Genomic DNA, 15,263 nt, shown 5'->3' on the forward strand with positions numbered 1-15,263 from the left:
GTGGCCCCAAGGGCCTAACGGGCACAGGGCGGTGCGAGCACGGGCACCGCCCGAACGGGCATGGGTGGCGGGCGCCCGAGACGGTCCAGGCGACGGCGCGGGGCAGGCAGCAGGGGAGGAGGCGCGCGCCGGGGCGAAGCCGTGGTGGGCAGCGGCAGCAGCGCTGCGGTGCGGCGTGTGCGCGATGCGGCGAGGAGCGGCGGGGCTGCTGCGGTGGCCGTGCGGGCGCGCGCGGGCGCCGGCGAGGCGCGGGCGTGGTGCCCGTGCACGTGGCCGAGGCGACCAGGGGGGAGGGCGCGGCGGCCGCGGCAGGGGAGCCGCACGGGGAGCGGGAGGGGCCGGGGGCGGGACGGTCCGGCGCGGGCGACGGTGGCGCCGGAGCGCGTCGAGCGGCGACGGCCGAGGCGACCTAGGGGGAGAGGAGGGCGAAAGGGCGGGGAGCTCACGGGGGGGGGGGGGGGGGGGAAGGGGGGGGGAGCTCACGGGGGGGGGGGAGTAGGGAAACGGGGCAGTGGGCTCGGGGGCGGTCGGGGAAGACCGCGGTGGGGGGGGACGGGGACGGCGTCGACGGGGAGGAGACGAGGCCGAGGCGGCGGCGTGCGTCGACGGCGTTGGCGACGAGGAGACGAGGACGACGGGGCGGCGGCAGGGTGCGGTGATGAAGAGGACGGCAGCGGCGGCGGGGTGGCTACGGGCGGCGAGCACGACGCGGACAAGGTGGCGTGGGTCCCGGGCGGCGTCCTGGACGGTGAGCGTCGGCGACGGGGTTGGGGCGCCGTGCGGGAGCGAGGGAAGTGAGGGGGGGGCTCGCCCCGATTGGATCGGGAGGGGAGCGGGGGGGCGGCGGGGTGGGGCGAGTGGGGGGGGAGTGGGGATCGGGTGGGTTAGGGTTTGGGGGGGGGGGATAAGGGGAGGGGGGAAGGCCGGTTGGGCCTGCGCCCGAATGGGCCGGCCAACTGGGCCAGTAGGCCGTGGGAGGGGGTTCCCTCTTTCTTCTTCTTTTTTTTGTTAGTTTCTTTCTTTTATTTATTTTCCTTTTCTGTCTTTATTTATTTTAAAATACTTAGGCAGTTTATAAAATTGTGTTTATTACACCATATTGACCTATGTAAAATATGGCATCTCCCGAACACTTTTGTTTTAAATTTTGAAAAACTTTTATTGTTTGCTTTGATTTTGAAATTTGAATTCGAATGGGATTGAATCATCGCGAGGTTTACAACAGTAAGAGTGGTGACGAGGCATCATTAGCAGAGGTTACTGTAGCTTGATTATCCAGGCGTTACACCTTAAATGCTGAGAATGCTTCATATTTATGCTTCAAGAAATAAGGGCATACTTTTCTCGAATAATCATCAATAATAGTCAGCATGTAACTAGCACCACCTAGTGACTTCTTGCGAGATGGTCCCCATAAATCAGAATGGACGTAATCAAGAGTACCTTCGGTTGTATGAGTCGAAGTGTTGAACTTCACCCTCTTGTGTTTGCCGAAGATACAATGCTCACAAAATTTCAATTTACCAGGTTCATATCCATCAAGAAGACCTCTCTTATTTAACTCTGCCAAACCAAGTTCACTCATATGTCCAAGACGCATATGCCAAAGGTTAGCAGCATCACAATCAGAATTCTTTGAAATAACTGGAGTAGCGTTACCTGAAACGGTAGAATCTCGAAGGTAATAAAGACCATTGGTCGAACTTAAGTCACCTTTCATCACAACGAGGGAGCCTTTGGTGACCTTCAAACCACTATCTCCACCTGAATACTTGTACCCCTTTGCATCAAGGGCACTAACAGAGATAAGATTTCTCTTCATCTTCAGAATATACCGAACATCTGTCAAAGTTCTGATTGTGCCATCAAACATCTTGATTCGAACGAAACCTATGCCTTCAATCTTGCATGGTGAATTATCAAAACCCAAAACGGAACCAGCAGAAGTAGTGGAATCAAAAGTATTAAACCAATCTCTATGTGGGCACATATGAAAAGTGCATGCAGTATCAAGTATCCACTCATCATTGGTCTCAGCACATCCAGCAATAACCACAAGAGCATCATCGGAACTATCACCACGAGCAACATTAGCAGAATTTTCACCTTGTTTGTTACCTTTCTTCTTTTCCTTGTTCTGCAACTTGAAACACTCAGAGATGTCATGCCCGTCTCTCTTGCAATACCTGCAATACTTCTTGTCTCTGGATTGCGACCGGCCCCTGTAGCCGTTTTTACTTTTGCCTATGTTTCCATTATTGGAGTTCTTCTCCTTTGTCCTGCCATGAACAGATAATCCCACGTCTTGGGATGAACTCGAACCATCATGAGGCACCATTAATTTCATATTCTCCTTAGAGTTCAAAGCTTCATAAACTTCATTAAGTGTGAGAGTATCAGGACTGTATAATATGGTGTCTCTAAAATTGGTATAAGAACTTGGCAGTGGACAAAGTAACATTAAAGCAGTATCTTCCTTTTCATACTTAACCTCCATTGCAGCTAGATCAGATATGATCTCTTTAAATTTTGAAATATGATTCAAAACATTACCTCCCTCGGGTAACCTATGCAGGAATAATTTTTGCTTCAGATGCATCTTACTGGTGAGATCTTTTGTCATGCAAATCCCTTCCAGCTTTAACCATAGAGCGGCGGCAGTTTTCTCGTTCAAAACTTTCTGCAAAATATTATTATGCAAATGGAGTTGAATTTTTTGACAAAGCCTTACGATCAATTCTTTTCTCCTCATCAGTCAAGTCCTCAATTCGGTTCTTTCCAAAACTATCCAGTGCTTCATCATAGTCGGTCTGTGCCAACAACACCTGCATCTTGACTTGCCATAGGGTAAACCTTATGTCACGGTCCAGCGGCGGAAGATCGTACTTATGGAAGCCATGAGTAAATTAAATCTGTGTACACAAAGTAGTACAAGCCATAAGAAATAATTCTTGACAGAATTAATATACGGATCAAACGGAAATAGGATAAATAGCACCTGGTAGTAGGGATGTAAACGGATCGGATCGGATTGGATAATGCTTGTACCATATCCTTTACCATATTTTTTGGCCGGATTCGGAGCGGAGCGGATAATGACCGGATGCGGATTCGAATGCGGATTATGTCGAACTACGGATTCGGAGCGGAGGCGGAGCAAATTCGGACCGGAAACGGACAAAAATTATCGGATGATACATGCAAAGACATGGTTTATTTCTACTAAGCAAACAATATGAAAGCATGTTTTCATCCAAGCGCATAACACTAGAGAGTGGCGTTTTAAAGTTATAAATCACCAGTATAGCAACAATATGCAGTACCGATAATATGTTGATAGCATTACACATAGTGTCCAAGACGAAGGTCGTACTTAAGAAATATTTAACTCAATTGAAGTTTTTATTTATTATGAAAGGCAAGTACTCCGATCAAGTACGTAGAAGCCGGTAATCATCCTTGATTTCTCTTCAACATGGTGTTCTTCCAATCCACTGGCATCATCCTGTGAGAATGATAAGAGATATTAGATCATTAGATGCTACACTTGACAGTAAGAGAAATTATTGATACTTGGCTGTGGACAATTAAGTAGTTCGGACACACATGCATCAGTTCTGAGGTGTATATACCCACATGATTAATTTGTAACTTCTTAGAGTACGTGTATATAGTGAGAAGAGAAACATCAAGCATCAGATATTGAATGCATCGATGCACGTACTATACATAGATGACTAATTCAAGATGCACGTACTATACATAGATGGCTAATTCAATTATATTGATATCTGGTCGGTAACTAGTAGCATACATATCCAATCAGGATTCATGAGTACAGATGTATATATAAATGTAAATCTAATCTGATCGGCATGTGATTCATAACTAGCAAGTAGCAGCACACATATAAAAGGAATATATCAGTAAAACTAATCCATATGTGCAAAGAGGATACAAGCTGCTAATATATACTAATATACATCAGAGAATTGTTGGTATAACTGCGTACCTAAACTTCTTGCTCCTGATGCAGTTGATCAGCCTCTTATTCAATATCCGTTCCTTGATTATCCTATGTATCAGCATCATGCAATTTAAGGAAAATATTGTTATTACTTTAGAGAAATAAAGTAGCAGTAATGTTCAAGAGGTAATCAGACATACTTCATAGGTAGCCTCTCCCCTAAAGTTGAAGTACTCATGGTATAATCGAAATTGTCATCATCACTGTCAGCTTCTTCTTGTTGCTACAAAGTCCAGGGAAAATATTAGCATTAGATCATGTATAGGGCATTAATGATCATGAAGGCAAGTCTCTTCCAAAATGAGTAAGAGTGGTAGAGAGGGCAGAGCCTTACCTTTTCGTCAAGCTGTTCCTCAAGACTCATATTAGCAACAAGTGTTTCCACAACCTCCAAATCGTTCACAATAGAACCAAGTCTATCCCCTTTTTCATTGTTATTTTTCCTAGATGCAGCAACCCAGTCTTTTGTACATATTAATGCTTCTACCACATAGGGGTCAAGACGACTGCGGAATGGATCAATAACACGACCACCAGCACTGAAAGCTGCTTCCGAGGCAACAGTGGACACTTGTATGGCCAAAACATCACGAGCAAGCATTGATAACACAGGATATACATCTTGATGTGTTTTCCACCATGATAAGATGTCAAAGTTCTCAAAAGCAACCTTTGAAAGCCTTACTGTAACTTCTGTCATGTACTTATCCAAGTCAGTGTCACCTTCATTAGACCCATGAGTGCCCTGCTGAGACAAAAAATAATCATCTTCATCTTCTACCATAAGATCAGTATTGTCTTCTTGGGAAGTGGTAGTACAGCTAGGTCCATCAGTGCTTTGTGCATATTCATTCTGATATGCTTGGTACATCTTCTTCACAGCAATAATCAACTCTTCTACTTTACCATGATACAGTAGTTCCCCATGAACCTTTCTCATGTAATGTTCAATTCCACTTCTCTTGTATCTAGGGTCAAGAAAGAAGGCAACCGCAAGAGCAAGATTTGACTTCCTCCAGTACTTATCAAATTTAGTTTGCATAGAACCTGCCATCTTTTTAATAGTAGTATCACTACTTTTACGCCAACCAGAAATTAAAGCCTTGATCTCACAGAAGCCTTTGTAGAATAAGTTTGCTGTTGGATATTGATTACCTGATAGCAGAGTAGTGAGATCATCAAACTTCTTCAAGCATCTACAAAGGGTAAGCGCCTTGTCCCAATCATCAGCTGTTGGAGCAAACTTGTCAAACTTCTTTTTGTCAATCTCATGCAACCCCAAAGGCCTTCTTATAATATAGGGCATCACTCAACATGTGGTATGTAGAATTCCACCTTGTTTGGACATCCAGCCGTAGACCTTTTTCTGTGGACAACCCACACTCAGATGCACACTTATATAATTCCTCCTCCAACTAAGGCGATGATTTTACTGCCAAAACAAATGCTTAACACCCGAAACTGCATTTGAAATCTGATCAAGACCATCTCTAGCAACCAGATTAAGAACATGATTTCACATCTCACATGAAAGAATTCACCATCACATACTAGAGGGGAATACTCTTTCAGTTTACTAATGACATGTTTAACACAAACTTCATTTGAAGATGCATTGTCCAAAGTAAGAGAAAACACTTTTTCTCAATAAACCAGCGCAAAATGCAAGCAATAAATTCTCTAGACATGTTAAGACCAGTATGGCGCCCTTCTACATGCATAAATTTGATGATCCTTTTCTGAATAATCCATTCATCATCAATCCAATGCACAGTGACACACATGTACCCTTTATTCTGATTTGATGTCCACATGTCCATTGTGGTGCTAAAATGCCAGTTAATTGTTTTGAAATACTCATACAGCTTATCCTTTTCTGCCTCAAACATAGCCACTATTTCATTTTTAACTGTGTTACGGTTCTTCAGAGGAAATGAAGGGCGCAAGGATTTGATGAAGTCATGGAAGTATTCATGCTCAACAATATTGAAGGGATATTCATGCATGATTATTGCCAAGTAGAGCTTTCTCAAGGAAGACTCTTGATCATACTTATAAGCCTCAACAGCAACAGAACCATGTTCCTTCTTCTCTACTTTGAGCAACTGTTGGCCTGACTTCACACTATGCATCTTAATATGGCTCAAGAAGACTGATGTCCCATTCCTGCTATTTCTCCTTGCATCATAAGTGCAGTACTTGCATTTAGCCCATTCTTCCTTAACTTTCTTTCCATCTACCTCCACCATCTTGAAAAACTTATCAAAATGGTCCCAACATTCTGATGTGGTCTTCTTTTGTTTCTTCCCTACAGGCTCATCTACTCCTGCATCCTGATTATCACCCTCCAGATCAATCACTTCATTGGCAGCTTCATTGCCACTGCCAATATTCGGCGATTCTTCATCTTGACTTTCAGCTGGGGGTGATACAACCATACTCTGAACTGCACTTGTTCTTGTAGATGTTGATCTTTTCCCCAATATCTTTTTCAGACGATCTATAAAAAGAATAACAATACATAAGTAACCAATCACTTTTTACTGATCAAAGGAATTAATATCTTAGAAGCTGCAGCAAGTAAGACATTAAACTTCATAAATTCACAGTGTTTTAGTTTGCCTGCAACTGAAGCCAACTTACACATGTGCCAGAATGTTTTTCTATCCTACTGAGTTGAACCAGCTGGGTACGTCACTGCGTCGGTTCAATGTTTAAGTCAGGTTGTGTTGGCACTGATCTTGTATAAATGTCCAGGACTTTTTTGTACAGAAAAGGCTTACTGAAAATTAAAGAAGAAAAGGGCATGTGTTGCCCGGAACCAAATACTACTGTCTCTGTCTATCTCCTCTGTTTTTCTCTGAAACTCTGAAGCAAACAATCTTTCTGAAACACACAGCATGTGTGTGTGTCCAAAGAAAACAGACAAAGACGAAAGAGACTGACGGCCTGACCATAGTTACATCGATTCAGCGAGACGTGTAAGTGCAAGAAGCTAACCCAAGGCCCAAGCAAGCAAGCAGGTGAATTGATTTCTAGCTACTAGATTCGTTGCTTCCAATCAGGTGAGTTTAGAGGACTACGTGCGTACATGCAAGTAGTCCCGTTCCTATCGGATTTTACGGCCGCGCCGACGCAAACCCACTTCAGATCCATGGCGGACCGCCGTCTCTACGTTCGTGCGTTGCATGGGCGGACAATGCCCATCGTCGTATCCGGGCTGTCGATCATGGCCGCCGTAAGAAGCGTCGGCCACGCCTGTCGAGGCTCTACGACGTTGGTGTGCCTGGTGTCGTGGACCTCGTGGTGCAGGTGTGCGGCTGCTAATGACGTCCACCGACAGCCGGACATGATCACATATCATCGATGCTCTCAACTTGCGCAGGACTCTATGCATCTACGAAATCGCTTACCTCCGTTGTTGGGACAAACTGATTGGCCATGGGCATCTTTGACCATCGTCGAACCGCGAGACTATCAGAGAGAACAGAGATGCAAACCGGCGGCCGGGGAGAAGCAACAATGCAAGATGGCGATGGAGAGAAGGATATGTATGCACTATCACCGCTATGCTACCAATTTTGGATGCGGTGATTGCGTACGATTATGGTAGAGTATATCTGTATATGGACTGCAAATCAACAATCACTAGCCTAAATGGCATACATATGGACCGGACCTTTGGGCTTATTTTACCGGATATTATCCGGTTTACATACCTCGGATAATCCGCAAAAAATAGCGGATAATCCACATCCGCCGGATACTAGGGATACCATATCCGCTACCATATCCGTCGGATATCCGATCGATCAAAATTCGTATCCGCATCCATATCCGGCGAATTCACGTAATTGCATACCATATCCTCAAAAACGGGTGCGGCGAATTCACGTAATTGCATACCATATCCTCAAAAACGGATGCGGATACGGATTCGGAGCGGAAATTATCCGTACCATTTACATCCCTACCTGGTAGTATAGGCGTAGCAATTGATGATGGAAAACTAAGGGCCGCCCTAGTACTATGTACTAGCACCTTCATGTGGCGAAGTAGCAGCAGCAGAAACAAATTAGCCTTGTACGTGAACTTGATACGTGGTTGATCATCGCGTAACCAAAAGGTGTGGACGACTTGCGATTTAATGGCTGACAGATCGCCTTGGGACTTGATCCCCTCGTGAGCGGCAACTGATGTGGATGCTGCGTACGGAGCGGCATCGGCAACACAGCGGAACAATAAGGACGACTGCAGCTTTGAGGGATCTCCACACGTTGGAAATTGAGTTGGTCTCGGCGGATTAAAAAATGATCAGATGAATCGCAAAACGGCGGTGGCCAAACGGACCACAACTCTAATCCCTCTCGATCTCAATCTCGTATCCGAACCTCAGCTCTGATACTACTTTGTTAGATAATAACGAGAATAAATGAGACACGAGAGCACACGAATTTTTACGTGGAAACCCTTGCGGGAGAAAACCACGGACGCACGAAGACGCAATCACTATGAGGAGGAATATTACAAGCATGAGACGACCGACCGTCTTAGGTGCGACTACATGAGGTATATATGAGAGCAATATATAAAAGTACTTGTAGGACAAGTAAACGAGTTGCACTCACACGCGTTGACGTCAACGCAAAGGCTCACACCGATTGTACTACGCCTAGTCTAAAACGGTATAATTTGGATCACAATTTAATAAAGGAATCAGCGTAGAAATGCCTAAGTCTTAGCTTGGAGGTACCAAGTTGATTTGCTCGGGAGATCTATACTGAGACACAGGGCTAAAGCAAACCAACTAGTGCGCGGAAGCATCAAAGAAAATGTTATACTTGAAGGTACCGTGGCTAACAGAGATGGTCCCAAAGAAAATACTACTCGGTGGCACAAGATAAAAATTCTTGGCAGTCCAGAGGAGACAAAAGAACAAGGTCGCTCAACATACTTACTCGTTCCTCACATGATCAGTAGTATCAGGGATACTGAAAACTGATGAAACTAAGTGAAAGGGTGGATAACTGGGATTTTAGTTGAGTATCTCGATTTGGAGTTCAACCCTAGCTAGCGTGTTGTTTCCCTCTCGATAGTGCCGTTGTCCCTGAACACAATGTTAATCTTGGATTCATCGAAATGATGTAATTACACCATATGAGCTGGAAGGAGCTAACTATTTGTTATCACAAAAGTAGAGGTCACCAATTATGGTTCCACTCGCCAGCGAGGACTACATTCTGTAATAGTACTAAACTTGATAGAACTTTGGTCCATGTAATTGTCTTGTCATTGATCGCTGAAACCCAATTTTTCCCTAATAATTCGTGGCATTTTTACACAAAGGACCCTGTGATTTTTTGTATTGAACCCGCAATCCATCACTAATCTGATAGAAAAAACGATTCGCTGGAAAAAATACCCGTCCGCATGCATCTGGCTCCTCACCTCGACCCTGGCCAGGCCGAGCCAAATCCCCCCGGCCGCCGCCGCACCACTCGCCACCGCGCCCGACCTCAACCCGCCCGCCGCCGCGGCCGCACCTCTGCCTGCTCGCGGGCCTCCACCCATGCGCTCCGCTTTGCGATGCAACGCGCGACGTCCTCCGCTGCCAAATCAGCGCCCATCGGGCCACACTCTGCACCGGCTGCCCCACGCTCGCCGAGATCCTCCGCATCCTCTCCGTGAAGCGGCGTCGTCACGGGTGGACTTCGATGTCTGGCTCGCCTACAACCTCCCCCAAATCCTACATGAGGTTCAGGTACAACATCTACTTGGTTAATTTCTAAATTCCCCTTCTTTTTTGCGCCAGTATATGCAATTGAGGGAGACTCTTCTTGCCGCTGCCGCCAACCATCTGTTCCTGTCATCATCTCCTCTTTGTGCCTTGCGGCGGCAGCAGCCAGCTAGCCAAGTTCTCTTCCTCTCCAATGTAGCTATCAAGTGCAGCGTTGCCTGTACTGTTCTCAGGTATCAAGGATTTTGCTGCTTCCCAGATAATATATTGAAGTATTTTTCTTCTATTATATCTACAGGCATACTGCCTTGATTATGGTGACCACCACCAATCTACCACTTGGCTGGCTGTCTTTATATTGTCACATTGATGGACTGTTACATGGTACATGGAAATCTGTAGTCATTTTTACATATTTGCACACATGAATGGCATGCTTGCCGATGGAAAGTGCGGCTTTCGGGTCAGCCCTTCATGACATTGATTGTGTGCTACTGCTGCTGATTTTGCTGCTTCTTAATACTAACCTATACTGCTGCTGATTTAGTTGCAAATTGAACTTACTATCTGTTATCTTTTCTCTAATATTTCTCAAGATCAGATCCTCTTTTTAGCTCTCTATTGCAAAATTACTTAATATGCAATGTGTTCAATAAAAATCATGAAACACTTAACTCCTTATTGATTTCATTGTCCCTTTTCCTTACAATTTTCCGTCTAATGTGTGTCGCTTCCAATTGCATTGAAGATATATTATTATTTTTCACAAAAAAGAAAGTATGATTTCAACGTCATCTGCCTATGCTCCACCTGGGGTACGACGTTGTACAACTTGATTACTATATTTTATATGATCAGACCATGAATAGCCTTGAAGTAGCACACCCCTTGCTGTTGTAACTATTACACCGTCGTATAATATGAGTATGAGATTCTACATGATCAAACAATGTATAGCCTTGAAGTATCAAGTTCCCTTGCTGTTGTAACTTTCAACATGGACTTTTGCTATTGTTCTATTGCTTAACATGATTTCTGATACGTAATAACTACTCCCTCTGTTTTTTAAATATAAGTCTTTTTAGAGATTTCAATACGAACAACATATGGATGTATATAGACGTTTTTTAGAGTTTAGATTCACTCATTTTGCTCCGTATATAGTCTATAGTTGAATCTCTAGAAAGACATATATTTAGGAACGGAGGGAGTATATGATTTTTATTTATGTGATGTTAGTTTGATCCAACTGGAATTCGTAGTGTTGAAGAATGATGCCACATGATGTAAATAGGTTTGATTTAAGTGATATTGTGCATGTTGTTCATAGAAACGTATGCTGTTCTTGCACATTGATCGAAGACAAGCATGCTGGTGTTGTTGCAGACTCATAGTTGTTATATTTCATGTATTTTCCATAATCATGTATAGATATTTCTATTTACTGCTTTAAACCATGCCTAATATCATTAGAATTCATTACCCATAGTATGTCCCATAACAAGAGATTTGCAGCCAAGTATCAATTGTCATGCAGATATTGAGTTCAACACTTCAGCTACCTCAATTGCACATGAGAAAAATGATACTTCTAAGTGCCCGAAATGATACTTCTAATTGCACATGTGATTTACTAAACATATTTTGGTTTACGATCCCCTTTGACGTACACTTGTGCCCGCCCCATTATTTTCAGTTTGCAAATTTTTTTGAAAGAAAGGGGGTTTCCCTCGATTTCATTAACGAACCCATAAATCTGTTTATTACAGCCAGAACGCACCCATCAGTTTGCAAAATAGTAGGTAAGGAACGACAGAAAGTGGATTGTTCAGTTTTTCAAGCATAATGGCACACCTAATTTTGGCAGATCACTTGGCTTTGAGGTTTTCGCATGACTATATGAGGTTCTCATAAACTCATGTATTGCCACAATATCTTCTTTTAATGTACTAGGGAATTGTCTTTTTTATCTCAGGTAAATAGCTCCTTTCTCACCCGTTTTTCCAGACTGAGATCAAGATAGGGAGGGAGGGAGCTTTGGTTAGGTCGAGGTTGGAGGATATACACGCTCATTGTGGCTGCAATTTGTACATGACAATACATAGATTGGAATTGAGATTTGGAGCCATTTTGTTGGTTTTTGCTTTGTACTGATGCTGCCATTATTTGTGTGATGGTGTCATTATTGTACAGAGGGAAGGGACAGTGAGAGAGATGGGTAGAAATTTCTATTTTTGTTGTAATTATTTGTTGTCCAAGCTTATTATTTATTGGTTGTTGTAGGTTGTTGTGATGGAAAGTTAACAGTACTTTTGATTATTTCAAGGCAATGTCAGATTTAATAATTTGAACTAGACTGAACTAAAACATGTTGATGTAAATGAGTCTGAACATGATTAACATGATCGTGTAATTTTTAGTGACAAACAGGTTGGTGAGGTATTTTTACTCCCGTTGCAACGCATGGGCATTTACGCATGGGCATTTGTGCTAGTAAGGGTATAATATACACTTTCACCAATCCTACAATTTTGGGACGCAATGAGTGTTTATCGCAGGAAAAAAACCTCTGCCCGGCAATAGAATTTGATGTAAATACCAAAGTTGAAAACCTACGATTCACCTCCAAACAGGCCTCTCCTCTCCTAAGCTAGCCTAAATGAGAAAGCAATCGCCAACTTCATGAGGCACATTCATCCGCATACATCTTATTATGTCGACGTTGTAGCCTATGTAATGTCGTGAATATTAGAAGCATATAGTCGATCTGACCATACAGATGCCTTGCAAATTTGGCTTTTTATATTCAGATCGGTGGGAGTACACAGTTCTCACATATTTAACAACATAAATAAACACCGAAATGGCAAGAACAAACAAACCCATCCTGCCTCCCTTTTCCAACAAATTCACCAAAACAATGTTTTTGTGGTCAGCTTGCGGTGGCCTTTCCGGCAACTTTCTGGGCTATCCATCCCATCCCATCATAGAGGCCCTCACCAGTGATCGCGCACGAGGCCTGTATGTGCCAGTCGTGGTTCTTTATGCTGTGGAGGGACAGGGCGTCTGTGATCTCAGCCGCCGACATGGCATCCTTGAGATCCTGCTTGTTTGCAAACACAAGGACCACCGTGTTGTCAAGGTCTGCATGCTGAATCAACCGGAAGAGCTCATCCTTGATGATGTTGATCCGAGCACGGTCGGTGCTGTCGATTACCACGATGACAGCATGAGTTCCTCTATAGTATGTCGCCCATGAAGTGCGTAGGCTCTCTTGTCCTCCTAGATCCCACACCTACTTCATCAAACATATATGAAGTTAAGTACAAATAATACAATTGCATTTACTGAAAAAACACTTTTTTTAGTGAATGTGCCACATGAATGGGCCAAACAACCTCCATAAGTCAAGTAACCTTAAAACAGAATGTGCAACTTCCACGACACAAAGGCATGTTTGGTTTTGTTTGTGCCTATATAGTTAAGAATCAAAAATTGGTCATGGACGAAACAGGAGAATGACAAATATTGTAGTTAAATATTAGATTAGAGTTTGAACTATAGCAAATCCAAACCTGCCAAAGAATGGCGAAGCATTTCGTCATCCACAAATTTAGACTAGCATTTGACATGTCTTAGTTTCGTGCAAGTTGCCAATTCTGTTTTCATGAAATTTGACAAGCATGCTAGACGAATTTTGCTACCAGTCCAACTAAGAAAATGTTAGGCACTATCAAGTTTCACTAAGCTGTGGCAGTCAGACGATCGAATCTTTCCAGGAAGCAAGTGAAATTACAGATTGCTGGGATTTGTGGTAAATTATAAGTATGACAACTCACCACTTTAGACCTGGTCTAGGAATAAGCAAGTGAAGTCTTATAACTTGAAGAAAGGCAAATGATTAAATGGATATTGGCTTATCAACACAAGGATAATTGGGCTTGGGAGACTAGATAAAATTTAGACCGGCAAGTACTAAGTTTGAGCGGAGAAACAAGACAGACTTGATCTGATTTCAGGTGGCATGGATGTGTTTGGTTGGTGCCCAGGCCAATCATGCCAGAATCTGATCGCCGTTGTTTTGGTCAATACTGGCACCAAAGTGCAATTGGAAATGGGCATACCAAAAGTTTGGCAACATCTAAATAAATTTCAATTTTCTGGACATGGCGGTATATATGTGACAGTTCCACTATTGTGTTAAATTTTGTATATGTACAACAAGCTTGACTTTCTTTTTCATATCCAATTGGATCATTTCCTTATTGGCATTTCTGTTCTGAACTTGAACAATTTATTAGTTAGGCAAAATATGGGTGCTCAGACATGTTCAGAAACAAACTAGGAAAGTAGATCAAAAAGGTTCCTGCTATAGGTAGAAGATTCTCCTTTTACTACTAGTCTGGATTGAGATACCATCCTCAGCAAGTCGGCATAGTGACATGTAAGATAGGCAAATCTAAGCTACTCAATAGATCTAACAGCAAGGAATTCATTATCTGCAATTTCGCGAAAGTGTTCACATGCCCATGGAGCTATGAACGTACACAGATCTACAGAGGCAACCAAGATCGCCTGCTGCTCATCGCTGCTAGAACTAGGAAGAAACAAAAAACTCTTTTGTATCTCCTAACCCTCTTGCCGAGATCAGATCTTTAATCTCAAGGAAAAAACATACAGCGCTGGATGCATGATATGCCATGCTTTCCGAGCACACGAATCATGGAGCAAGAAGCACGATCTGAGTATACCAGCAAGAGCAAATATAGTCGTGCAAATTCGGATTCTAGCATCCAAACCGGGAGAAAAGGAAGGGGCTGGAGCGCTGACCTCGAAGCGTATATTCTTGAACACGACCTCCTCGACGTTGCTGCCGATGGTTGGCGCGGCGGTGACCGCCTCGCCAAGGTGGAGCTTGTAGAGCGTGGTGGTCTTTCCGGCGTTGTCGAGCCCCACGACCACGATCTTGTACTCCTTGGACGGGAACATGAGAAACCACACCCGGGACATCCACGCCCCCATCCTTTCCCTCCCTCAAATCCGAACCTCGCTGGTGATCGGATCTACGAGGGGCGGAGAGGAGATTGGATCGGCTTCGTGGAGGAAAGGGAGAAGGAAGAAGGAAAAGGATTTCTTTGTACCACGTCACCCGCCGTCCGTGCGTGCCACGGCCGGGCTGTACCGAACCAAGACAAAAACTCGGCGGATTTCTTTGTTTTGTTTTTGTGTGAAACAGCAGGATTTGTCGTCCCTTATAGCAACTCTAACGGACCCCAAAAGCATTTAAAGGATGTACAACAGTGTCTATTCAGCTGTCTATAAAGGCATGTACATTAATTTAGACGGCTACTGTCTATAGCAACGATCCACGTCATCTACAGACAATAGGCAAAACGCCCTTTACAATGGACTATCTTTTTTTTTGCTGTCTATAGCCCTCTAAAATTACGTCATTATAGTGAAAATTATTCCAATTATCTACCTCCATCAGTTACCCCT

General features: G+C 43.7%; 1 protein-coding gene and 1 long non-coding RNA gene across 2 annotated transcripts; one reads left to right on the top strand and one right to left on the bottom strand.

The window, feature by feature from the left end:
• The first annotated feature begins 9,361 nt into the window (after positions 1 to 9,361).
• LOC125551480 lies at positions 9,362 to 12,083 on the top strand. Its single transcript, XR_007302731.1, has 2 exons — positions 9,362 to 9,788; positions 10,063 to 12,083. It is a non-coding gene; the product is annotated as an uncharacterized LOC125551480 (long non-coding RNA).
• Positions 12,084 to 12,544: 461 nt separating this feature from the next.
• Positions 12,545 to 14,981, bottom strand: LOC125551479 (ADP-ribosylation factor-like protein 5). The gene is made up of 2 exons (XM_048714738.1): positions 14,595 to 14,981; positions 12,545 to 13,059 (listed from the first exon to the last, which is right to left on the bottom strand). The coding sequence occupies exons 1-2, from the start codon at positions 14,784 to 14,786 to the stop codon at positions 12,697 to 12,699; spliced, it is 555 nt and encodes a 184-aa protein (XP_048570695.1). The 5' UTR covers positions 14,787 to 14,981; the 3' UTR covers positions 12,545 to 12,696.
• Positions 14,982 to 15,263: the final 282 nt, after the last annotated feature.

This window comes from Triticum urartu, chromosome 4 (genome assembly GCF_003073215.2).
Source record: "Triticum urartu cultivar G1812 chromosome 4, Tu2.1, whole genome shotgun sequence".
In the NCBI taxonomy this organism is placed as follows: domain Eukaryota; kingdom Viridiplantae; phylum Streptophyta; class Magnoliopsida; order Poales; family Poaceae; genus Triticum; species Triticum urartu.

Coding starts and splice junctions, on each gene's coding strand:
- LOC125551479 (XM_048714738.1), bottom strand. CDS start 14,786: ATGGGGGCGTGGATGTCCCGGGTGTGGTTTCTCATGTTCCCGTCCAAG. Junction 13,060..14,594: donor TCAAGAATATACGCTTCGAG/GTCAGCGCTCCA, acceptor TTGATGAAGTAG/GTGTGGGATCTAGGAGGACA.